At 43.0% G+C, this 18,428-nt stretch overlaps 1 protein-coding gene across 2 annotated transcripts in view; it reads right to left on the bottom strand.

Annotated features, from left to right (window-relative positions):
• NEDD9 (neural precursor cell expressed, developmentally down-regulated 9) overlaps positions 1 to 18,428 on the bottom strand; it is a 186,722-nt gene that overhangs the window by 110,720 nt on the left and 57,574 nt on the right. For both annotated transcript variants that reach the window (XM_041770806.1, XM_041770807.1), the window contains exon 2: positions 4,564 to 4,749. In XM_041770806.1, the coding sequence (XP_041626740.1) occupies positions 4,564 to 4,575 (12 nt within the window). In that variant the 5' untranslated portion in view covers positions 4,576 to 4,749. The remainder of the gene's footprint in view (positions 1 to 4,563; positions 4,750 to 18,428) is intronic.

Genomic DNA, 18,428 nt, shown 5'->3' with positions numbered 1-18,428 from the left:
TTCATTGCTTGCAGGTATTCCCGAGAGCACCTCCCATAATGCCCTGCATGCCAACCTCCATCTCTCCAGAGTCTGCTTCTCCGGGCACTTGACCTGTGATGTTGTTAAATCCGATTTTCCTTGTGGATAAATTATGGTTATGTTTGGGCAGTGTAATGGGCTTAATTGGGTCCCTCTTCAAATTCATACTTTCAAGTCCTAGCCCACAGAATCTGAGAATGTGACTCTATTTGGTCTTTTAGGAGTTGGTTTGGATTTGGCCTTTAAAAGAGCATTCAAGGTATAATGAGGACATGTAGGCGGGCCCTAATCCAATATGACTGGTGTCCCTATAACAAGAAGAGATTAGGACACAGACACACTCGGAGGGAGGGCCATATGAGGACACAGTAGGAAGGCAACCTTCTGTAGGCCTCTGGAGAAACCATAGCTGCTGACACACCTTGATCTTGGCCTTCTAGCCTCCAGGACTGTGAGAACATAAATTTCTGTTGCTTAAGCCATTAGTGTGCAGTACTTGTCACAGCCGCCTGCGCAGACCAACAAAGGCAGATTTAGAGGTGTTCTTCATTTTCAGTCCCTATTCTTTCATCTTAACTCTCAAGGAACAACCTGGAAATCTGAACAAGTTAAATTATCCTTTAAGTGTAAAGAGGAAAGGTAATAATTCTCAGTGCATAAAGTTTTCATATTCCCTGAAATATGTCATATTGAGAAAACAATATGTGAATTCCTCCTCTTTATTGCATCTCCCTTTTTAGGACCTCATAAACATATGGCAGGTGTAAATACACAGTTTGATGATGACTTGGACCTGAGGTGAACTTGGATTTAATGGGAAAAAAAGGACAAAATTTGCAAGTCCTGTCAGTCAACATGTTTTGGCCATTTGCGAAGCAATAGTCCAGCTGGACTTTTTTTCTTTAGGTAAATCATAACAGACCATGTCCAACTGCCAGCTTCCTGCCTTTGTATAAAGGAGAAGAGTAAGGAATGCCAAAGAAACAGTTTTGCAGTTTAGAAGATCTTTTTTTTTTTCTCCCCCAGCATTCTTGTTTTTCTGAGCCAGCCCCTCTATCATCACCAGTGGTGCACTGGGAAATGTTTACCTTCCAGCTCTCTGACAGTGAAACAAAATGAAACAACCTTGAATTGTAGTTGGCCAATTTCTGTGGTGTAAATACCCACTCTGTGGTCACTGTTAAGTTACCTATGTGAATTCACCGGGAAGGACGCGCAGTCAGCTCTGGGGAGCTGGAACTAGCTGCCTCCAACATGCCACTGGTTGCTACAGAATCACAAAGGAAGGCCACCTGCTGCCCGGCCTCTCTGCAGCTCTCAGATGCCACCTACACCCCCCACCCTCGGGAACATGGGCTCTCCACCTTCCCTCCACATTAGCTAGCTCAGGGCTTGCTTTCACTTGCTGAGTGTTTTGGTAAAGCACTTACTATTAAGAGTATTTATAAGGTTAGCACAGGTTTCCTGAAAGGATGTTTCTGGCCGTGACCTCAGGGTGTATCTTCATTGCATCTCCCCAAACCAGACAATCACAGCACAGGGGGCTCAGGAGAGCAGCCAAGTCTAGGCTGACCCAGATTCCTAAAGGCTCAATCTCTCCCTAGGCCTTTCCTTACACTCTACTTCTCCCATCTTCTGCCTTTAGTGACTCCTTTGAGCCACGTAGACTTCACTTCCTCTGTGCTGTATGACTCCAGGTTTCACTGGAAGCCTCTGTCCAGGGTTTAAAATGTGCCAAACACAGTCAAAGGCAATTTGCATACTTAATTGTCACAACAACCTCTCCAAAAAGGCGCTATTTTCATTCCCATTTTATAGATGAAGAAACTGAGGCACACAGAGGTTAAATAACTTGTTCAAGTTCCTACTACTTGTTAGCGGCAGGGGTAGGATTCAAATCAGGCAACATGGCTTCAGGTCTGGATCTTGAAGCAGCACACTACCCCCCAAAGAGCAGTAGGGTTGTATCCCCAGAAACCATTGATGACAAGGAATCAATGCTCCTTTTTGCTGTTAGGTGATACTAATAATTGCCAAATATTTCCATTCTACTTAGTCTGGTGTGAAGTTACACACACGTGTGTACATGTGTGTGTAATATCAACATAGAGTTCAATAATGAAAAAAAAAAAAAAAAAGAAAAGCCCAACCAGAAGTGATGGAAGTAAGGACCTCAAGGACTTCTGGACTCTGAACATACATAATTCTATTTTTTTTTTTCTGAACATACATGATTCAAAAGCAACTTAAAGATTTCAGGTGATAGAGTTGTCTGGTTTTCAGATCTAAAATACCAAAAGTTGAGAATCAACATGTATTTGAGATACCACAGGGCTAATGTTCATTGCAGGAACTCAAATGGAATGAAATACTGGCTTGCATTTGAGAATGCCAAACTTCTCTTTTTTTTTTTTTCTTTTCTTTCTTTTTTTTTTTTTTGTCTCATCTTAGTGAAACTGACTTGGTAGGTCTAAAAAAATGAAAAGAGACTTTGTTTCAGTCTTCATTAAGAAATTAATATTCATGCCGAGTGACTTGAATCACAAATAAATGTAATTTGCTCCAATTTGAATTTGTACAGTAATCCTCCCTTTTCCATGAAACATACATTCCAAGATCCACAGAGGATGGTGGAAAACGCGGAGGACTGCACCTTATATACAACTATGCTTTTCCCCATACGTACATGCCAGTGATAAAGTTTAATCTGTTAATTACACACAGCAAGAGATGAACAATAACAGGAATCAAATAGAACAATTATAACAATAAACTGTAAAAAAGTTATGTGAATGTGGTCTCCTCACTCTCAAAATATCATAGTGTCACCCTTCTTCCTGTGATGGTGTGAGATGATCAAATGCCCATGTGAGATGCAGGTGTTGTGACATGGTGTTGGATGACTATTGATCTTCTGATACTACTCAGGAGGAAGATCATCTGCTTCCAGAATGTGGTTGACCATGGGTAGCTGAGACTGTGTATAGTGAAACCCCAGATAAGGGGGCGGGGATACTGTCATTTGGTTTGGTTTGAAGCTTCTGAAGTGTCCAATTCTGGGATGGATTTTGTCATGGGATCTTGGGTCTAGGGGGACTTTTAAGAGGTCATTATTTTAAAACATTGCAGTGATAGGGGCAATCTGGTTTTTAAAGACTTCCACGCAAATCCTTTTATTTCTCATCAAAATGTTTTTAAAGACATTGGTCGTTACTTACTTATAACCTTTCTTCTGCAAATGAAATAGGGCCCTTTTTGGATTGACATGACTGCCTACTTGCTTTCTTATTTGTACTGATGGTTAGTTCTCCATGTGTTATAGACAACAGATTGTCAATCTCAGCATGTAAAAGAACTGAACTTTCTTCTTCTTTTTCATTTAATTAAATAAATAAATAAATTAATTAATTAATTTTTAAAGATTTTATTTATTCATTCATGAACAGAGAGAGAGAGAGAGGCAGAGACATAGGCAGAGGGAGAAGCAGGCTCCATGCAGGGAGCCTGATATGGGACTCCATCCTGGGTCTCCAGGATCACACCCTGGGTGGAAGGTGGTGCTAAACCACTGAGCCATCCTGGCTGCCCTCTTCTTCTTCTTTTTTAAAAAGACTTATTTATTGGAGAGAGAGAGACAGAGACAGAGACAGAAAGATAGGAAGGGAGAGAAAGAGCATGGTGGGGAGGGATAGAGGAAGAAGAGAATCTCAAACAGACTCCATGCTGAGTGCTGAGCCCATTGCAGGGCTTGATCTCATGATCATGACCTGAGCAGAAACCAAGAGTCGGACGCTCACATGACTGTGCCACTGAGGCACCTCTTAACCTTTCTAATTTTGAGCACAAGTTACTTCATATGCATTTTCTCATTTCATCCTCAGGACAATCTTCCTAGCTCAAATTTTATAAATTCAGAGACAAAGATTAAGAGACGAGTAACTGGCTCACAGAAGCTGTGAAGCCTCAGCTCTGCCTGACCCCCAATGCCACCACACCAAGCCATCCTACTTGCTCCCATTAAAAGGCAATTAACCGATGCATTCCATATCCTTTCTTTGACTTAGTTTCCATAAAACCTTTAAAAAACCTTTAAAAAGATAGGTGAATGGACCGTTTTAACCCGAATTTCCACCTCAGGCCAAACTGACTGGCAGAATGGCTAAATGAAAAAGGAACAATCTAATACTGGTTGGAGCCAGAGAACTAGCTAAGCTAACCTAGACGACCAGCTTCTGAACAGGTCAGTGAGGATAACTTCCAGGCTTGCTCAAGGACTAGTTATACAAAGGGGAATATTCTCCTTTTATCCCAGAAGATTGCTTCCCTGAGATTGAAAGGAAGAGGATTTCCTGTGGGCATCAGGGTATCCAGCTCAAAAGATTCACCTGCCAGAGCAAAATCGGGTGGCCTGAAAGTAGCCCTTTAATTCCAAATATTAGTTACAATCCTGAGTGAGGGTGGAATGCCATTTGGAGTGTTGTCTCAAGCAGTTGGGACAAAAGGGAAGTGCATGAAATGTACGTTTTTCCCATCACTACTCACCCTTGCCCACATTTTCCCAGGTGCTTCTCTCTGTTACGCCAAGGAATGTCGGAGCTCTGGATCTTGGAAAAGACAATTCCCGTTTTAGTCTGCTGCCCAGCTTCTTTCTTTTCATAACTCTGCTTAAATAACACGCGATCTTCTCATGCCGGTGGGTGACTGTACGAAATTCACAGCTTCTTGAATCTGAAAAGAGGTTTAAAATGTGAAAGTGGGTAAACTCTGGCAGAGGCTGAGAGACACTTTTTATCACTTAACGATTGCATCGTAGCGGTTGGAAAAGCCAGATCCATAGTCCCATGAATGGAATCCATCATTCATTCATTTGTTCGTTCAATCATGCCACCGAGGAAAGCACTTATGGTGCTTTCACATTCGTTAGCAGGAATTGCAGAGCTTCATAAAATATGACCTTGTCCTCAATGACCCCACAGTCTAATAGGACAAACCAAAAAAATGCAGTTCCATAAGATGTTACAGGTACCCTGATAGGAGGTGAGGTGGAGCTGGTGAGGGCACTAGAAGAGGGAGAGGGTAAACTTTGGGTGGAGTCTTGAGAGGTGGGTAGATATTTGCCAGGTGTTTCTTATTGGGGCAGAATGGTACAAGGGAACATTTCTTCATTGTCTATTGTCTATAATTTTAGTTCTGTAGTTGACTGTCATTGATTTAACTTGTCTTTTCACCCTTCCACCCACTGCCTCTTTCTTTCTTTCTTTCTTTCTTTCTTTCTTTCTTTCTTTCTTTCTTTCTTTCTTTCTTCTTTCTTTCTTTCTTTCTTTCTTTCTTTCTTTCTTCCTTCCTTCCTTCCTTCCTTCCTTCTCTTTCTTTTTTTCTTTCTTTCTTTCTTTCTTTCTTTCTTTCTTTCTTTCTTTCTTTCTTCTTTCTTTCTTTCTTTCTTTCTTTCTTTCTTTCTTTCTTTCTTTCTTTCTCTTTTTAAAAAGATTTTATTTATTTATTCATGAGAGACACACAGAGAGAGAAAAGACTCAGGCAAAGAGAGAAGCAGGCTCCCTGCAGGGAGCCCGATGCAGGACTCAATCCCAGGACTCCAGGATCACACCCTGAGCCAAAGGAAGATGCTCAACCCCTGAGCCACCCAGGTGCCTCTGCCTCATTATTCCCCTTTATGTTGTTGCTTTTATCATTTTGAAACCACCAGATGTGCCTGACTACCTCTCATCAACAGCTTGAGAAGGTCACTGAAGCCATATGCTTTTCTTGTTTCCCTAAAATGAGGAAAACTAGTGCTTTGGCAGTGTGGCTTTTAAACAGCTTAAATGTGAAGCCCAGAATTTTATTTTTGGGGAAAAAATGGACTGGGCTTTTGGTCAGTTAGTACAGGCCAGTTCTTCACTTCCCTTTCATGATCTCAGAGCTATAAAGTTCAGTTTTGGGATGGTGTGTGTGTGTGTGTGTGTGTGTGTGCATGTGCATGTGTGTGTGTGTGTGTATCCTTATGGACCATTGTTGAAATATATATTCTTAGAAAAATCCTAATATTTAAAACACATGGGCTGCACAGAAATCTCTTTGAGAACCGAGAATCTGAATCTTTGTAAAAGCAAAATGTTTTTCCTATCAAGAATGAGAAGTCAAAGCCAAATGGGTATTTGGAAACGTGGAGCAGAAAAATCAGGATTGTGTTTGGCACATAGTAGAAGCTCAGCAAACTGTGTAAGGAATTTATCTAGCTGCCCTTAGGGGGAAGAGATGTCTTTTTAGAACCACTTTCCAAACAGAGGGGAGTTGGGAGTTGGTCTCCTTTCACTTCTGCTAGGATGGGAATAGCTTCCTGTAATTTTGGTTTGATAAACACAGTATTTAAGATCTTGGCTAAGATGGGGCAAAGTAAATTTTCTCTGAGGCACTTGCAGTGGCTAGGCAAGGGGACACAGGCCCATGACTCATTTGCTCGGCCTGACCTATCCATGGTCACCCGAGGATCTGAGCGCCAGGTGGGGGAGCAAACCAGCAGTGAGAGTCACTATGTTTCCAGAATTCTATCCATTTCCCCCTGAGGTACTCGTGCCTTGAGGCATTTTAACTGCCCAAAGTGTGAGGATCCCGTAAACAACAGTACTAGGCTTGATAGAAATATAGATGGATAGATTGATAGAAAGATAGATAGATAGATAGATTTCATTAATTCTTCTTTGTGAAATGTAACACACATAGAAAAAAACAACTGTAGAGCTGAATAAATTGTCATAAATTGCCTTCCAGGTTAAAGCACAGCATGCTGTCAGGACCCCAAAGTTTTCCAGATGCCCTTCCCAATACAACCCCTTTCTTTTTTTAAAAAAAATTAATTAAATTTAAATTTAAATTCGATTTGCCAACATATAGTATAACACCCAGTGCTCATCACATCACATGCTCTCCTTAATGCCTGTTACCCAGTTATCCCACCCTCCCCACCTCCCCTCCAGCAAGCCTCTGTTTGTTTCCCAGAGTCAGGAATTTCTAATGGTTTGTCTTCCTTTCTAATTTTTCAAAGGCAGTCCTGCCTTGAGCCTCTTGCAGGGGGCCGTATGTTGGGCCTTGTGGTTTTGGGCTTCTAGATTTCCTCCACTGATGTCCCTTTCCAAGGGGAGAGGATTCTTTGAGGCCAAGAGGTCATGTCCACCTAGAACCCATGTCTCCCTTTCTAGATCATGCACCAAGTACCAGGACATTTGGATTCCCTGTCCAAATGATTCTGAGTCCACTTCCAGGTCTTCCCTGGCCTCTTCCTCAGGTCCACCTGCCCAAGGGGTGGCCCAGGGGCAGATATTTGTAGGAGGCTATGGATGAACGTACATGGACACAAAGGCCCTTGAGGTATGGGATGGAACAGAGGATGGGAAGAAAAGGTGGATGGTCCGGGAGTCTGGGGGCCACCTCTTCTTGTGCCACACATTCCAGGGAGAAGCTCTAAGCAATCCAAGTATTCTAGGATCCAACCTGGTCTTCCAGGTTGCCATGAAGATACATTTGTCGAGGTAGGAGGATAAAATAGCTTTTATTCAATCTAGTGCTAGTTTAGTTTACTTTAAAATATTTAGGCCAGGGCGCCTGGGTTGTTCAGTGGTTGAGCATCTGCCTTTGGCTCAGGGCATGATCCCGGGGTCCTGGGATCAAGTCTCACATCAGGCTCCCCAGAGGGAGCCTGCTTCTCCCTCTGCCTGTGTCTCTGACTCTCTGCGTGTCTCTTATGAATAAATAAATAAAATCTTAAATAAAATAAAATATTTAAGCCTATGACTATGATATACAGTTCTCCATTTAAGCCCCACAAATGTTAGGGGTGAGCCTGCCTAAAGGTCATGATCCTGCCTATTTTGGTAATCCCCTCCTTGCCTTTCTTTATACTTTACCCCTTTGAGTCTGCATTCCAAAACCCTACAGTCACTTTTCCCTATTTTTGAACTCTGAATAAATAGATTCCACAGTATATACTCTTATATATTAACTTTTTCTACCTAGCATTATGTTCATGAAATTCATCCATGTTATTGTCGGCAACTATAGTTTGCAATTTTTTATTGCCATATAGTATTTCATTGTGTTGTTATCTATCCATTTTAATGTTGAGGGACATGTGAGTTGTCTTCAGCATGAGGCCATTATGAAAGATACTGCTGGGGAGACCTTCATCCATTTCTATTGTCCATATACCTAAGAATGGAATTTGGATAGATACACATTTCTTCAACTTTACTGGAAAAGGCCAAATTGTTTTCCAAAGAGTTTGTACTAATTTATATTCTCACCAGCAGGGTATGAGACATCCTGCTGCTCCTGACAACGTTTGTAATTTCTTTTTAGTTTTACCCATTCTGTGCTAGGAATATTTTAGTATCCTCCTCAAGAGGTTTTTCTTTTTTTTCTTTTTCTTTTTCTCCTCTTGATTTGTGTCAGAAGATACTAAAGTGATTCTAAGAACTTAGAGTTTCAAATTGCTGCTAACATCAGTGGAAGTGCATAATAATAAGGACACTACTACTTTATAGTAATATCCATGGTTTTCATTTGAAATATGGCAACTAAGAGAAGATCTGTAGCCTTGGAAGATTCACAGTAAGAAAATCCAAGCCAAAAAATAAATAAAGAAAAAGAAAGAAAAAGAAAGAAAGAAAGAAAGAAAGAAAGAAAGAAAGAAAGAAAGAAAGAAGAAAGAAAGAAAGAAAGAAAGAAAGAAAGAAAGAAAGAAAGAAAGAAAGAAAGAAAGAAAGAAAGAAAAAATCCAAGCCGACAGGGTTGGCCCACACAGCATTTTGAAATAATGCTGATTAGCAGAGCGACCTGGGGGCAGGGGGAGTAAACCACCCCCCTAGCCATGCAGTTGGTATTGACCTTTTCCTTTCATAGAGGTGTGTGTGTCTCCAGAGCATGCTCTGACCGCTGTGGCAGCACTGGGCACAAATTGTGGAATTGTCTAGCTGGGGCCTGTTGGGGCCACCCCAGAAGAGGAATATGAGCTGAGGAAGGCCGTCAGCTCGCAGCTCATTAGCATGCCACATCTGGCAGCATCTGTTCCTCCAGGAGGTGGCAATAGCCATGTGCTCTGGTCAACAGAAAGCAAGGGACTTGCACGCGCCTCTTCTGCAGCCATGAGCCTAGCCTCCTCACAGCCCACTTTCTTCTTCGTCTACTTGGTCCCTGAGCGTTCTCACTGCACTTTCCTCTTGCCTATATCCTCAACCTCCTTATGCCTTTGTCCTTTTAATGCATCCTCCCAGCCAAAGGCCAGCTCTGAATGTACTCAACTGTTTACTTTCTCTACATCAATCACCCAGCTGTTGAGCATTGCTGGAAAAACCCCACACCCTGCAGATGGTGCCACTCTACACTCGTGATGACCAGTGCCATCTGGGCTCTTGTTATGTCAGCCAGCCCTTCTCTGTTCCCCAGGTAAGCTCACCCTCCCATTTCTCCACTTTTCTATTCTAATAATAGGTCCTCTCCTGTAATGACAAGGTGATGCTTATGCTTGACTCGGCTGGCTGTTGTCCATGATGCACAGGTCTGTTTCAGACTTTCTCCACTCTCAAGTCCCTGGTTTTAGCACCAGTCCCTCTACTGAGCCCAGGTTCCCAACTCCACCGTCAGGCCCCATAGGCAGTTAATCCTCCTGCTTCATAAAGAAACCTAGAGCCGCCTCCAGGAACTTTCTCCATGTCCCTCCTCCTCATCTGTGGATTCATTTTGCATCCAGACTCATCCCTTTCTCCTTCTTGTCTCCTTGTGACAATAAAGGAAGCGTCTTCTCTTGGGCCCAAGTGTATCCCTCTATCTGGCCTCAATGCCTACTCAGGAACATCTCACTATGCGTTCTCTCTCTCTCTTTCTCTCTCTCTCCTGACTTCTCCTTGGAGTTGTCAGATAGGCTCATGTCTCTCCCTTAAGAACCTTAGCTTGGCTAAGAATCTCATCCAAATAGGGCAAGAAGCAGTGCTAGAGGTTGGATTGTGTCTCCCTCTCCAAATTCTATTTCAGAATGTGACCTTATTTGGAAATAGGGTCACTGAAGATATAATGAGTTAAAATGAAGTCATACTCTCGCTGGATCTCACTTTCTTCACTTGGGACACAGGAATAGTCAGATTATCAGTTTTGGGGTGGGCAGCTCTATATTCTGCAGGAGCAGAGGTGGTGGATGTGAGAGGGAGGGTTCTGAGCTCTGCACCTTGTCTTTGACCACAGCAGTTCCAGTGATAACTGGTTTACAATTTGGAACTCTTGGTAATATTTCGCTTAAAAAAGCGTTTTACTGTTTGAAAAATAAAATGCAAACTTTAAATCTCCTGGCTTAGGTGATATCTCAGATCCTTTCTCACAGCAATAGACTATGTTATAAGATTTTGCAAATGAAAGCATATGGGTTTGATGAACATATTGCCCAGATTATTCTTTAAAAAGCTTGACTTAATAAAATTTACTTTTTCTTAAGGGAAAGAGATTTGATAAGACTGCCTAATGCAATTTAATTTTTAAGCCTTTTAAAGATGCTCATGTAAAACATTCAGAGATTAGAAAAGTGATCTTTGCGGGGGCACCCTAGGTTAGAATTTGGGGGTTTTGAAATATGCTTACTGTCCACCTGGGGCTCTAAGGCCATGTGCAAGGGAGCACTTGTGCATGAACCAGACCTTCCGATGATGAGCTCTTAAGGAGAATCACTGTAGGTGCTCATCTTTGTTTCTGCAAGACCTAGCTGGTACACAGTGGGTGCTCAGTTAGCCCTTATTGAATGCTAAAGTAGAGTCCCTGAAGGTCCGTGAGAATTCTTGGTGAGAGGAATGAAATAGAACTTCTTTCTAAGGGAAGGGGTGAGTGGAGTAGAATCCACAAACACAGATTAAGAGGGGACGGTGCTCTTGACCTAGGCGTGGCAGGGTTTCTGCTTGTGGAATAGTTATCTGTGGGATCGGATAAGCACCGTGGAGGAACACAGCTCTATGGCCCCCTCAGAATAGTCAAGCAAGGTTCCTGGTTCCTGGCAAATCATTTCAATTCCTACATGGAAGCCAGTGGACTGAGTCTACATTTTTCTTCTTTCTCCCTGGATGTTTCTCTAGTTGGTATCTGATCCTTATTTTTAAGGACCCCTAATGGGATCCTTGATGGGAAAGCACCTGGGTAGCTACTAGGATAAACCAGGTTCTCCAACCTTCTCTGCCTTCCAGTTGGCCATATGCAACTGGCAATGTTCATGGCAGGAAGTGCCCTGGAAATCAAGAGACCTGGGTCCCAGTCCTAGATGGGTGACTTTGGGCAACTCAACTATTTCTCAGTTCCAGTTTCATCCTGCATAAATGAAGTGTCAGACAAAATCATGTCCATGATATTCCATATCTCATATAGGTTATCACCTGGATGTGTAATTGGTGGGGCACCAGGAAATGCATGATTGACCAAAAATTGTGTCCATCTTTCTCTGTCTCTGTCTCTCAGCCTGATCCTGATAGGAAATATCACAATATTTCCACGTGGCTGTGCCTTTGAGATAAGGCCTTGAAGGGGATGCTGAAATTGTAGTGCTATTTAATTAAAATGCACAGAAGCGAAGCATTTATCAGCTGTGCACATCAGAGATGTCACACCTTCACTACCTGGGGAGTGTCCTGAGAGAATGGAGCCTGACCTGGATCAGATTTATGGGCAAAGGTGTCAGAAAGATTCTCATCAGGGGCTGGGCAATACTATCCCAGAAGAGGAGCAGAAGGAATAGGGCAAGGGCTAAAGCCAGCTGGGTGCCCCTTGTGGTTCTGCCTAAGGGCAATTCTAGGCCGGGGCCCATTGTACTCAGTGGAGCATGGTGGCTGTCCACTGTCTGGCCACCGACAGCCCCTGACATAGAGGCCTCTTACAACTACACACTGACTAAGCTGTCTTCCTTGGGAATTGCATTTCCCTGGGCTGTGGAGCCTTGCTAAGATGTTGCTTGCCAGCCGATGGAGGCCTCCAACCACACTGGGATCCTCACAGGTCATTTTGGTAGGTAACTAAGACAGAAAGACAGAGTTAATTAAACTCTTCATAAAACAGCCCATCAGCCACCTGCTTGCAGAGCAAAAAGTCAGAGTATGTGCTGTGTTTTGGCAGAAGGATTGTGTCCTTCAGTCTCCTCTTGGGCCCCATTTAGGATTCTAACCAGGTTACCTACGAAACTTCTTTTTAGTTATGGTATATATTTTTTCCATTTGTGTAAAAATAGTAAATAAATACCAGTGGTCTCATCAGGCCAGGCCAAAGAAGAATTTGTAGGGGATTTAATACCTTAATGCATTGGACACACTTGCACTTGGCTAAACATTCCAGTTGGGTGGTTTGGCTCAATGCAAGCAATTTAAATGTTGTTGGGGTGTAGCTTTCCCAGCGACCTCGGTTCTTTCGGAATGATCCCTGGAAGGGATGGGCTTTTAAGTGAGTTGGAAATTCTCAGGTATGTTTCAGAGCTTGACAAGACAAGCCTTCTCTCTGTCTGAAATGGGTCAGACTCAGGAAAGAGAGTGAGATGAACAGGGTTGTCTGTTCATCCAAGTGCACATCCAAATGTGCAGCCTGAGGGCATAGCAACAAAGTAATCCAAATTTGAAGATTTTCTACAAACATCAAGATATTCCACAGGACAGCCAAAACCCTGACCAAGTAAAAGGGCATGGCAATGATCATGAAATAAGTGAGGGTGGAAGTCAGAGTTACAAGTCCTTATAACTCTTCTGTGCTTAGGTAATGTCTTGCGGAGCTCATGGCCCTGATTTTTTTTCCTGGTCTTTGCCAGCAAATTTTCAGGAATCTCTTAGCAGAAGAGAGGACATTGTTTGCTGCATCTTCCACTCCTGTGGAGTTCTTGGACGCTGACTGTTTACAGGGGCTTGCAACTGCCTTTGTTCCCCATCTGGTATTAATTTTTGCTTCTTCTTCTTTACCAGGCTTTGACTCATCCCCACCCAAACCTTCAGGTTTCCTGAAGGCTCACGTCCCCCGACATGGCGCCCCATCCAGGTAATGCAACTTGCCACAAAGAAAGAACGGTCTCTCTTCCCACCCTCGGAGAATGGAATAGTGATTCATTCAGTCATCCAAGGCAGAAATGGAGAGGTTTTCTCAGCACTTCGCTTCTTCTCACTGCCCACATCTCATCAGTGATGGGGCCTTGTCCTTTCTAGCTCCTTAAGATGTCCTGCTCTCCCCTCTCCACCATGCGGCCACATCTCAGTCACCCCCATCTTAACTCATTGTGTCGCCACTGGACCAGTGACATTTTCATCTCACATTATCTTCAAGGCAACGGAAGAGCCTTGGAAGGTTTTGACTGGTAAGTAACTCAATCACGTTTCTTTGTCATAAAAATCACATGGATGAATTGGAAAGATGCCTGGCGTGGAGGTGCCATGAAATCCATTGCAGAGCGGTGCTAGAATCCAGATGAGAAATGAGAGAGTCTGGATTAAGCTCAAGACAGAAACAATGAAGATGAGAGCAAGTGGCTATTTAGCAAGTCAATGGATAAAGTATAATATCCGATTGGAGCTAGAAGCTGAGGGAGAAGAGGTGTTTATAATAAACATCTTGAAGATAGAAGTGGAGGAGATTGGGTAGATGATAGTACTGTTCTGAGAAAGACAAAATTAAGAATTAAGTAGCTGAGAAATGATGAATTTAATGTGACGCGTTAGGTTCCAGTCTCGTGGGGGATGTCATGTGGGGAGAAAATCCGTAAGCAGGGATCCCTGGGTGGCGCAGCGGTTTGGCGCCTGCCTTTGGCCCAGGGCACGATCCTGGAGACTCGGGATCGAATCCCACGTCAGGCTCCCGGTCCATGGAGCCTGCTTCTCCCTCTGGCTGTGTCTCTGCCTCTCTCTCTCTCTCACTGTGTGCCTATCATAAATAAATAAAATAAATTTAAAAAAAAAAAAAAAGAAAATCCGTAAGCAGTTATATATACAGCTGATGCTTAAATAACACGGGTTTTAACTGTTCAGGTTCACTTATGTGCAATATTTTTTAAGACGTACTTACGACTGAAGAATAAATACATTTGGAGAGTTCAAAAAAAAAAAGACATACTTATTTTAGAGAGGGAGAATGCAAATGGGAGGAGGGGCAGAGAAAGAGGGAGAAAGAAAATCTCAAGAAGACTCTGCTTTGAATGCAAAGCCCACCTTGGGGCTTGATCTTAGGACCCTGAGATCATGACCTGAGCCGAAATGAAGAGTCAGGTGCTTAACTGACTGAGGTGCCTCCCTTATGTGGAGATTTTTTTCAATAAATAGAATACAGTACTTAAAACTTCTCCATCTCCATATTTGCATGAGCCACTTTTAAAACTATATATATATATATATAATATACGTATGTGTGTGTGTGTGTGTATATATATATATATATATATATATATATCCATGCTACTACTTCTGTTTCTGTGGAGGACCCTGACTAATACAGCACAGAATGAAAGAAAAGAAAAGGAAAAAACATCAGAAGGAAGGGAGAGTGAAAGGTGTGGGATGAACGGGTCCTCAATAGCCTACGTGCTTTGAAGACAACGGGAGAGGGCGGGTGACCGTCTGACTGTCTGTAATATCTGATGACATCAATGACTCATCAGTGTTATGTAACTAGAATCAGCCTTCAGACTTTGCTGTCTTGGAGGTTTTGTCTCATAAAAGCAGGACTTCCTAGCTTGGCTTGTTTTCTCGTTACTTAGGAGCCGTTGCTAGCATAAGGTCATGCTTAGAAAATTGAACCCCTCAGTAAGATTACTCAGAGACTTGGCTGTTGCTTTTTCTCTGGCCATTTTATCTTTAGGTTGAAAAAAGAAGAAACAGCTCACTTTTCTAAAGTGACATTACACATCACTTTGAAATATGCCCTATGGGCCAGCCCTAAGATCTGGTGGGTTTTTTTGTTTGTTTGTTTGTTTGTTTGTTTTATACTCACAAAAGAGGAGCTTTTATTTTTTTAAAAAATGGCAAAAAAATTTTTTTCTTTGTTTTACTCTAGAGATCTTTGGTAACCCAGCTTTTAGGAAACTTCTTGATGAATAGAAGCTGAGACAGAGGGGAGAATTTGCCCAGTTCATACCCAGTTCGTTTCTGACCCAGCGATGGGATAGCCTCAGAAACCACTGAGTGATTTAAATGAGAGGTTTATTGGGCATGTAGAATTTATTTTGTTTTCGCTCTATTTTTTTATAATCTTTTCCATTATAATATTAAAGTGGTAGTGATAAACCGTTTTTTAAAAAATATTTTATTTATTTATTCAAGAGAGACACACACAGAGATAGAGACACAAGCAGAGGGAGAAGCAGGCTCCATGCAGGAAGCCCGACGTGGGACTCGATCCCAGGTCTCCAGGATCACACCTTGGGCCAGAGATGGTGCTAAACTGCTGAGCCACCCGGGCTGCCCAATAAACCGTTTTATTTGTGGTTGTGGCAGATGCCATTTGAAACATTTCCCCAACTCAGAAGGATGCCCCCGGTTGTCCTGCTCACTCAGAAAGGTGGGTTCCAGATTTCGGTGTGAACAGCATGGTCAGGCTTTATAAAGTTCACTGCTGCCTGGACATGAGATGAGCACCTGACCCAACATTAGACTCAAAGTCCTCCACCCCCACCCCTACCTCTAGACACTGAGTCACTCACACAGCCCCTCTCCACGTGTGAACTTGGAAGCATGACTGCATTTCTACCTCTAGCATCATGAGCAGTGGCCTTGTCCTTACAATGAACCACCTCCTTTCCTTTCCCACTAGCGCTTGCCACCCCACACCATGCTGGAGTTGACCTGTATTTTATTTAATCCATACAGCCAAAAATGTCCTAATGTATTCATTATTTTAAAATAACATAAAAACATTCTGTCCTTGGGTTGTATAATAAAAACTCAAGGGGCGCCTGGGTGGCTCCGTAGGTTAAGCGTCTGCCTTTGGCTCAGGTCATGGTCTGGAGTCCTAGGATTGAGCCCCGCGTGGGCTCAATGGGGAGTCTCCTTCTCCCTCTCCCAGTGCTGCTCCCCCCGCTTATACTCTCTCTCTTTCTCTCTCAAATAACAAATAAATAATCTTTAAAAAAAAACCCTCAAGTTTAAGAATTTCAATGATAATAGCCATGGACATTCAGTGGGGAACTCAGTGTTTTTATTAAAAACCACCCATACTCTCTCACCCCTTCCTTATTCCAGGAAAGCCCCAGGAGCTGGTGGCAAACAGCGACTGCCACACCCTTTACAATTGTTGGCAGAGTATGGTTAGCACAATGCTTATGACAGGTGATTTGTCCGAATCTGTCAGGATTACACGGGCATAGATCCATTCCCAGCAATGCCATTTGCAGACGTGTATGCTATAGGTACACTTGTACAAAAAAATGTAACAGATACACTTGCACAGGGGCAAAAAGACCTAGCACAAGGGCCCTTGGTAAAACATTGTTGGTAAGAGCACCCAAAATGTCTGTTAATGTAGAATTGATTAGATAAATCATGTGAACCTGCACAATTGGTGTATTATGATGTGAAAAAATGAATAAGGTGCTCATGTGGGGAAAGAACTCTAAGATACGACGGTAAGTGTCAAGAGCAAGGTACAGACCAATGGGGTTCTCAGGTTATCATTTGGGGGATGATGACATCTCTTCGAATTTGCTCATATGTGTATACATCGAAAGAAAAAAAAAACTCGGGAAAAAGAAGGAATAAGTTCATGCCAGTGGTTTATTTGTGCGTGTGTGTGTGTGTGTGTGGCAGGGGTGCGGAGAAGCAGGCTGCTTAGATGGGAGACAGGCGTAGGAAGAACACTTTCACTGCATAATTCTTACAAGATTTTAAAAAAAATGCTATACTATGTATTGTCAACTATTCAAAAGAAAGAGAGAGAGGGAGAGGGGGGAGAGAAGGAAGCGATTCCATGGCTATCAACAGAGACAAACCTTTATTTCATCAGACTCTTAGCTGGTTATTCTTACTTAGTAAAGAAAATATTTGGGGTTCTTGTTTCTTGAGGAAAAAAACCCAAAACGAAAAAAAAAAAACCCAACCCACTGACACTTAGGGACAGGGTCTGGCTGTGGCCATAGCATCGTGGCTTCGTGGCTTCCTCCCTCATCACGCCCCACTATCCCCTGGTGTCAGGAATCAGGGAAGACCTAGAACCTCCACCATCTCCAGCTACGTCCACTTCATACAACAGCCTTTCCTTTGATGGATGAAGATGAGAGGAACTTGAAACTCTGTGAAACATTATAGAAAGGAGACTGGAGATTCCTTCCCTGTGGATAGTCTACTCTTCCTCAATATTCAGCCCTGGAGGACAGGCTTAAAATATCAGTGTGTCTGAGAGAGAGGGAGAAAACAGTGACTCAAAACTCATACTAAGGTATAGAAACCTTAAATTGCTATTTCCTTTAAGATAGATGTTCATAAGGGAGCAGGTTTCTCAGCCTCATTACCCATGATAGGGCCTGAAGAAAACAACCTGCGAGTTCATTTGGACTCCAGCAGGCACTGTTGGGGACATATAGGAACATCTAGGTAAATTTGAACTTCAGATAAACAGTGAATAATTTGTATACCAAAAATACATACTACAAACTACGTTCAGGATCATTCATTATTTACCTGAAATTCAACTTTATTTTTTATTTATTTTTTTAAAATATTTTATTTATTTACTCATGAGAGACACACAGAGAGAGGCAGAGACACAGGCAGAGGGAGAAGCAGGCTCCATGCAGGGAGCCCGATGCGGGACTCGATCCTGGGACTCCAGGATCACGCCCTGGGCCAAAGGCAGGTGCTCAACCACTGAGCCACCAGGCATCCCTGAAATTCAACTTTAATTGGGTGTCCTGTATTTTTATTTTGCTAAACACTTCAAGCAGGGCCCGGGAGACTGGCCTGCAGGAGTGGAATCTCTATGGAATCTCTGCAGAGTGGAACCCTCTGAGGGTTAATGCACGGGTGGGAAAGGCCCATTTGTCCTCATCATTTCAAGGAAATGACAAGCAAACAGCCCCTCCTCCAAGAGCCAGGTCAGACGCCCCTGACTGCAGGTTCCAAGCATGACATCCACCTCGACTTTTCCACCATCCTAACGGATGGATGTCATCCGGTCTACACTACTGCTATGGGTCCCACGGATGAAACACCAGTGCCCCTTCTCCATGGACAGGGGACATGTCCTGCTCTGCCAGCAGAAGGACTTTGGCTTCATGTTTCTGACAGAAATATGAATTTGTGCCGATCTTCCGAATTTTCTCATCTGGCCTGCCCATGCTCAGAGCTTAAACCTCCAGTGTATTAAATGGAGTCAAGAAATCTCCAATAACCACAGTGTCGTTCCAGGAAGCCCCTTCCCCATTTCGGGGTGAG

The sequence above is a fragment of the Vulpes lagopus genome, chromosome 10 (genome assembly GCF_018345385.1).
Source record: "Vulpes lagopus strain Blue_001 chromosome 10, ASM1834538v1, whole genome shotgun sequence".
Classification (NCBI taxonomy): Eukaryota; Metazoa; Chordata; class Mammalia; order Carnivora; family Canidae; genus Vulpes; species Vulpes lagopus.
Note: the sequence above shows the minus strand (reverse complement) of the source record. Positions and strands in the feature narration are given on the sequence as shown.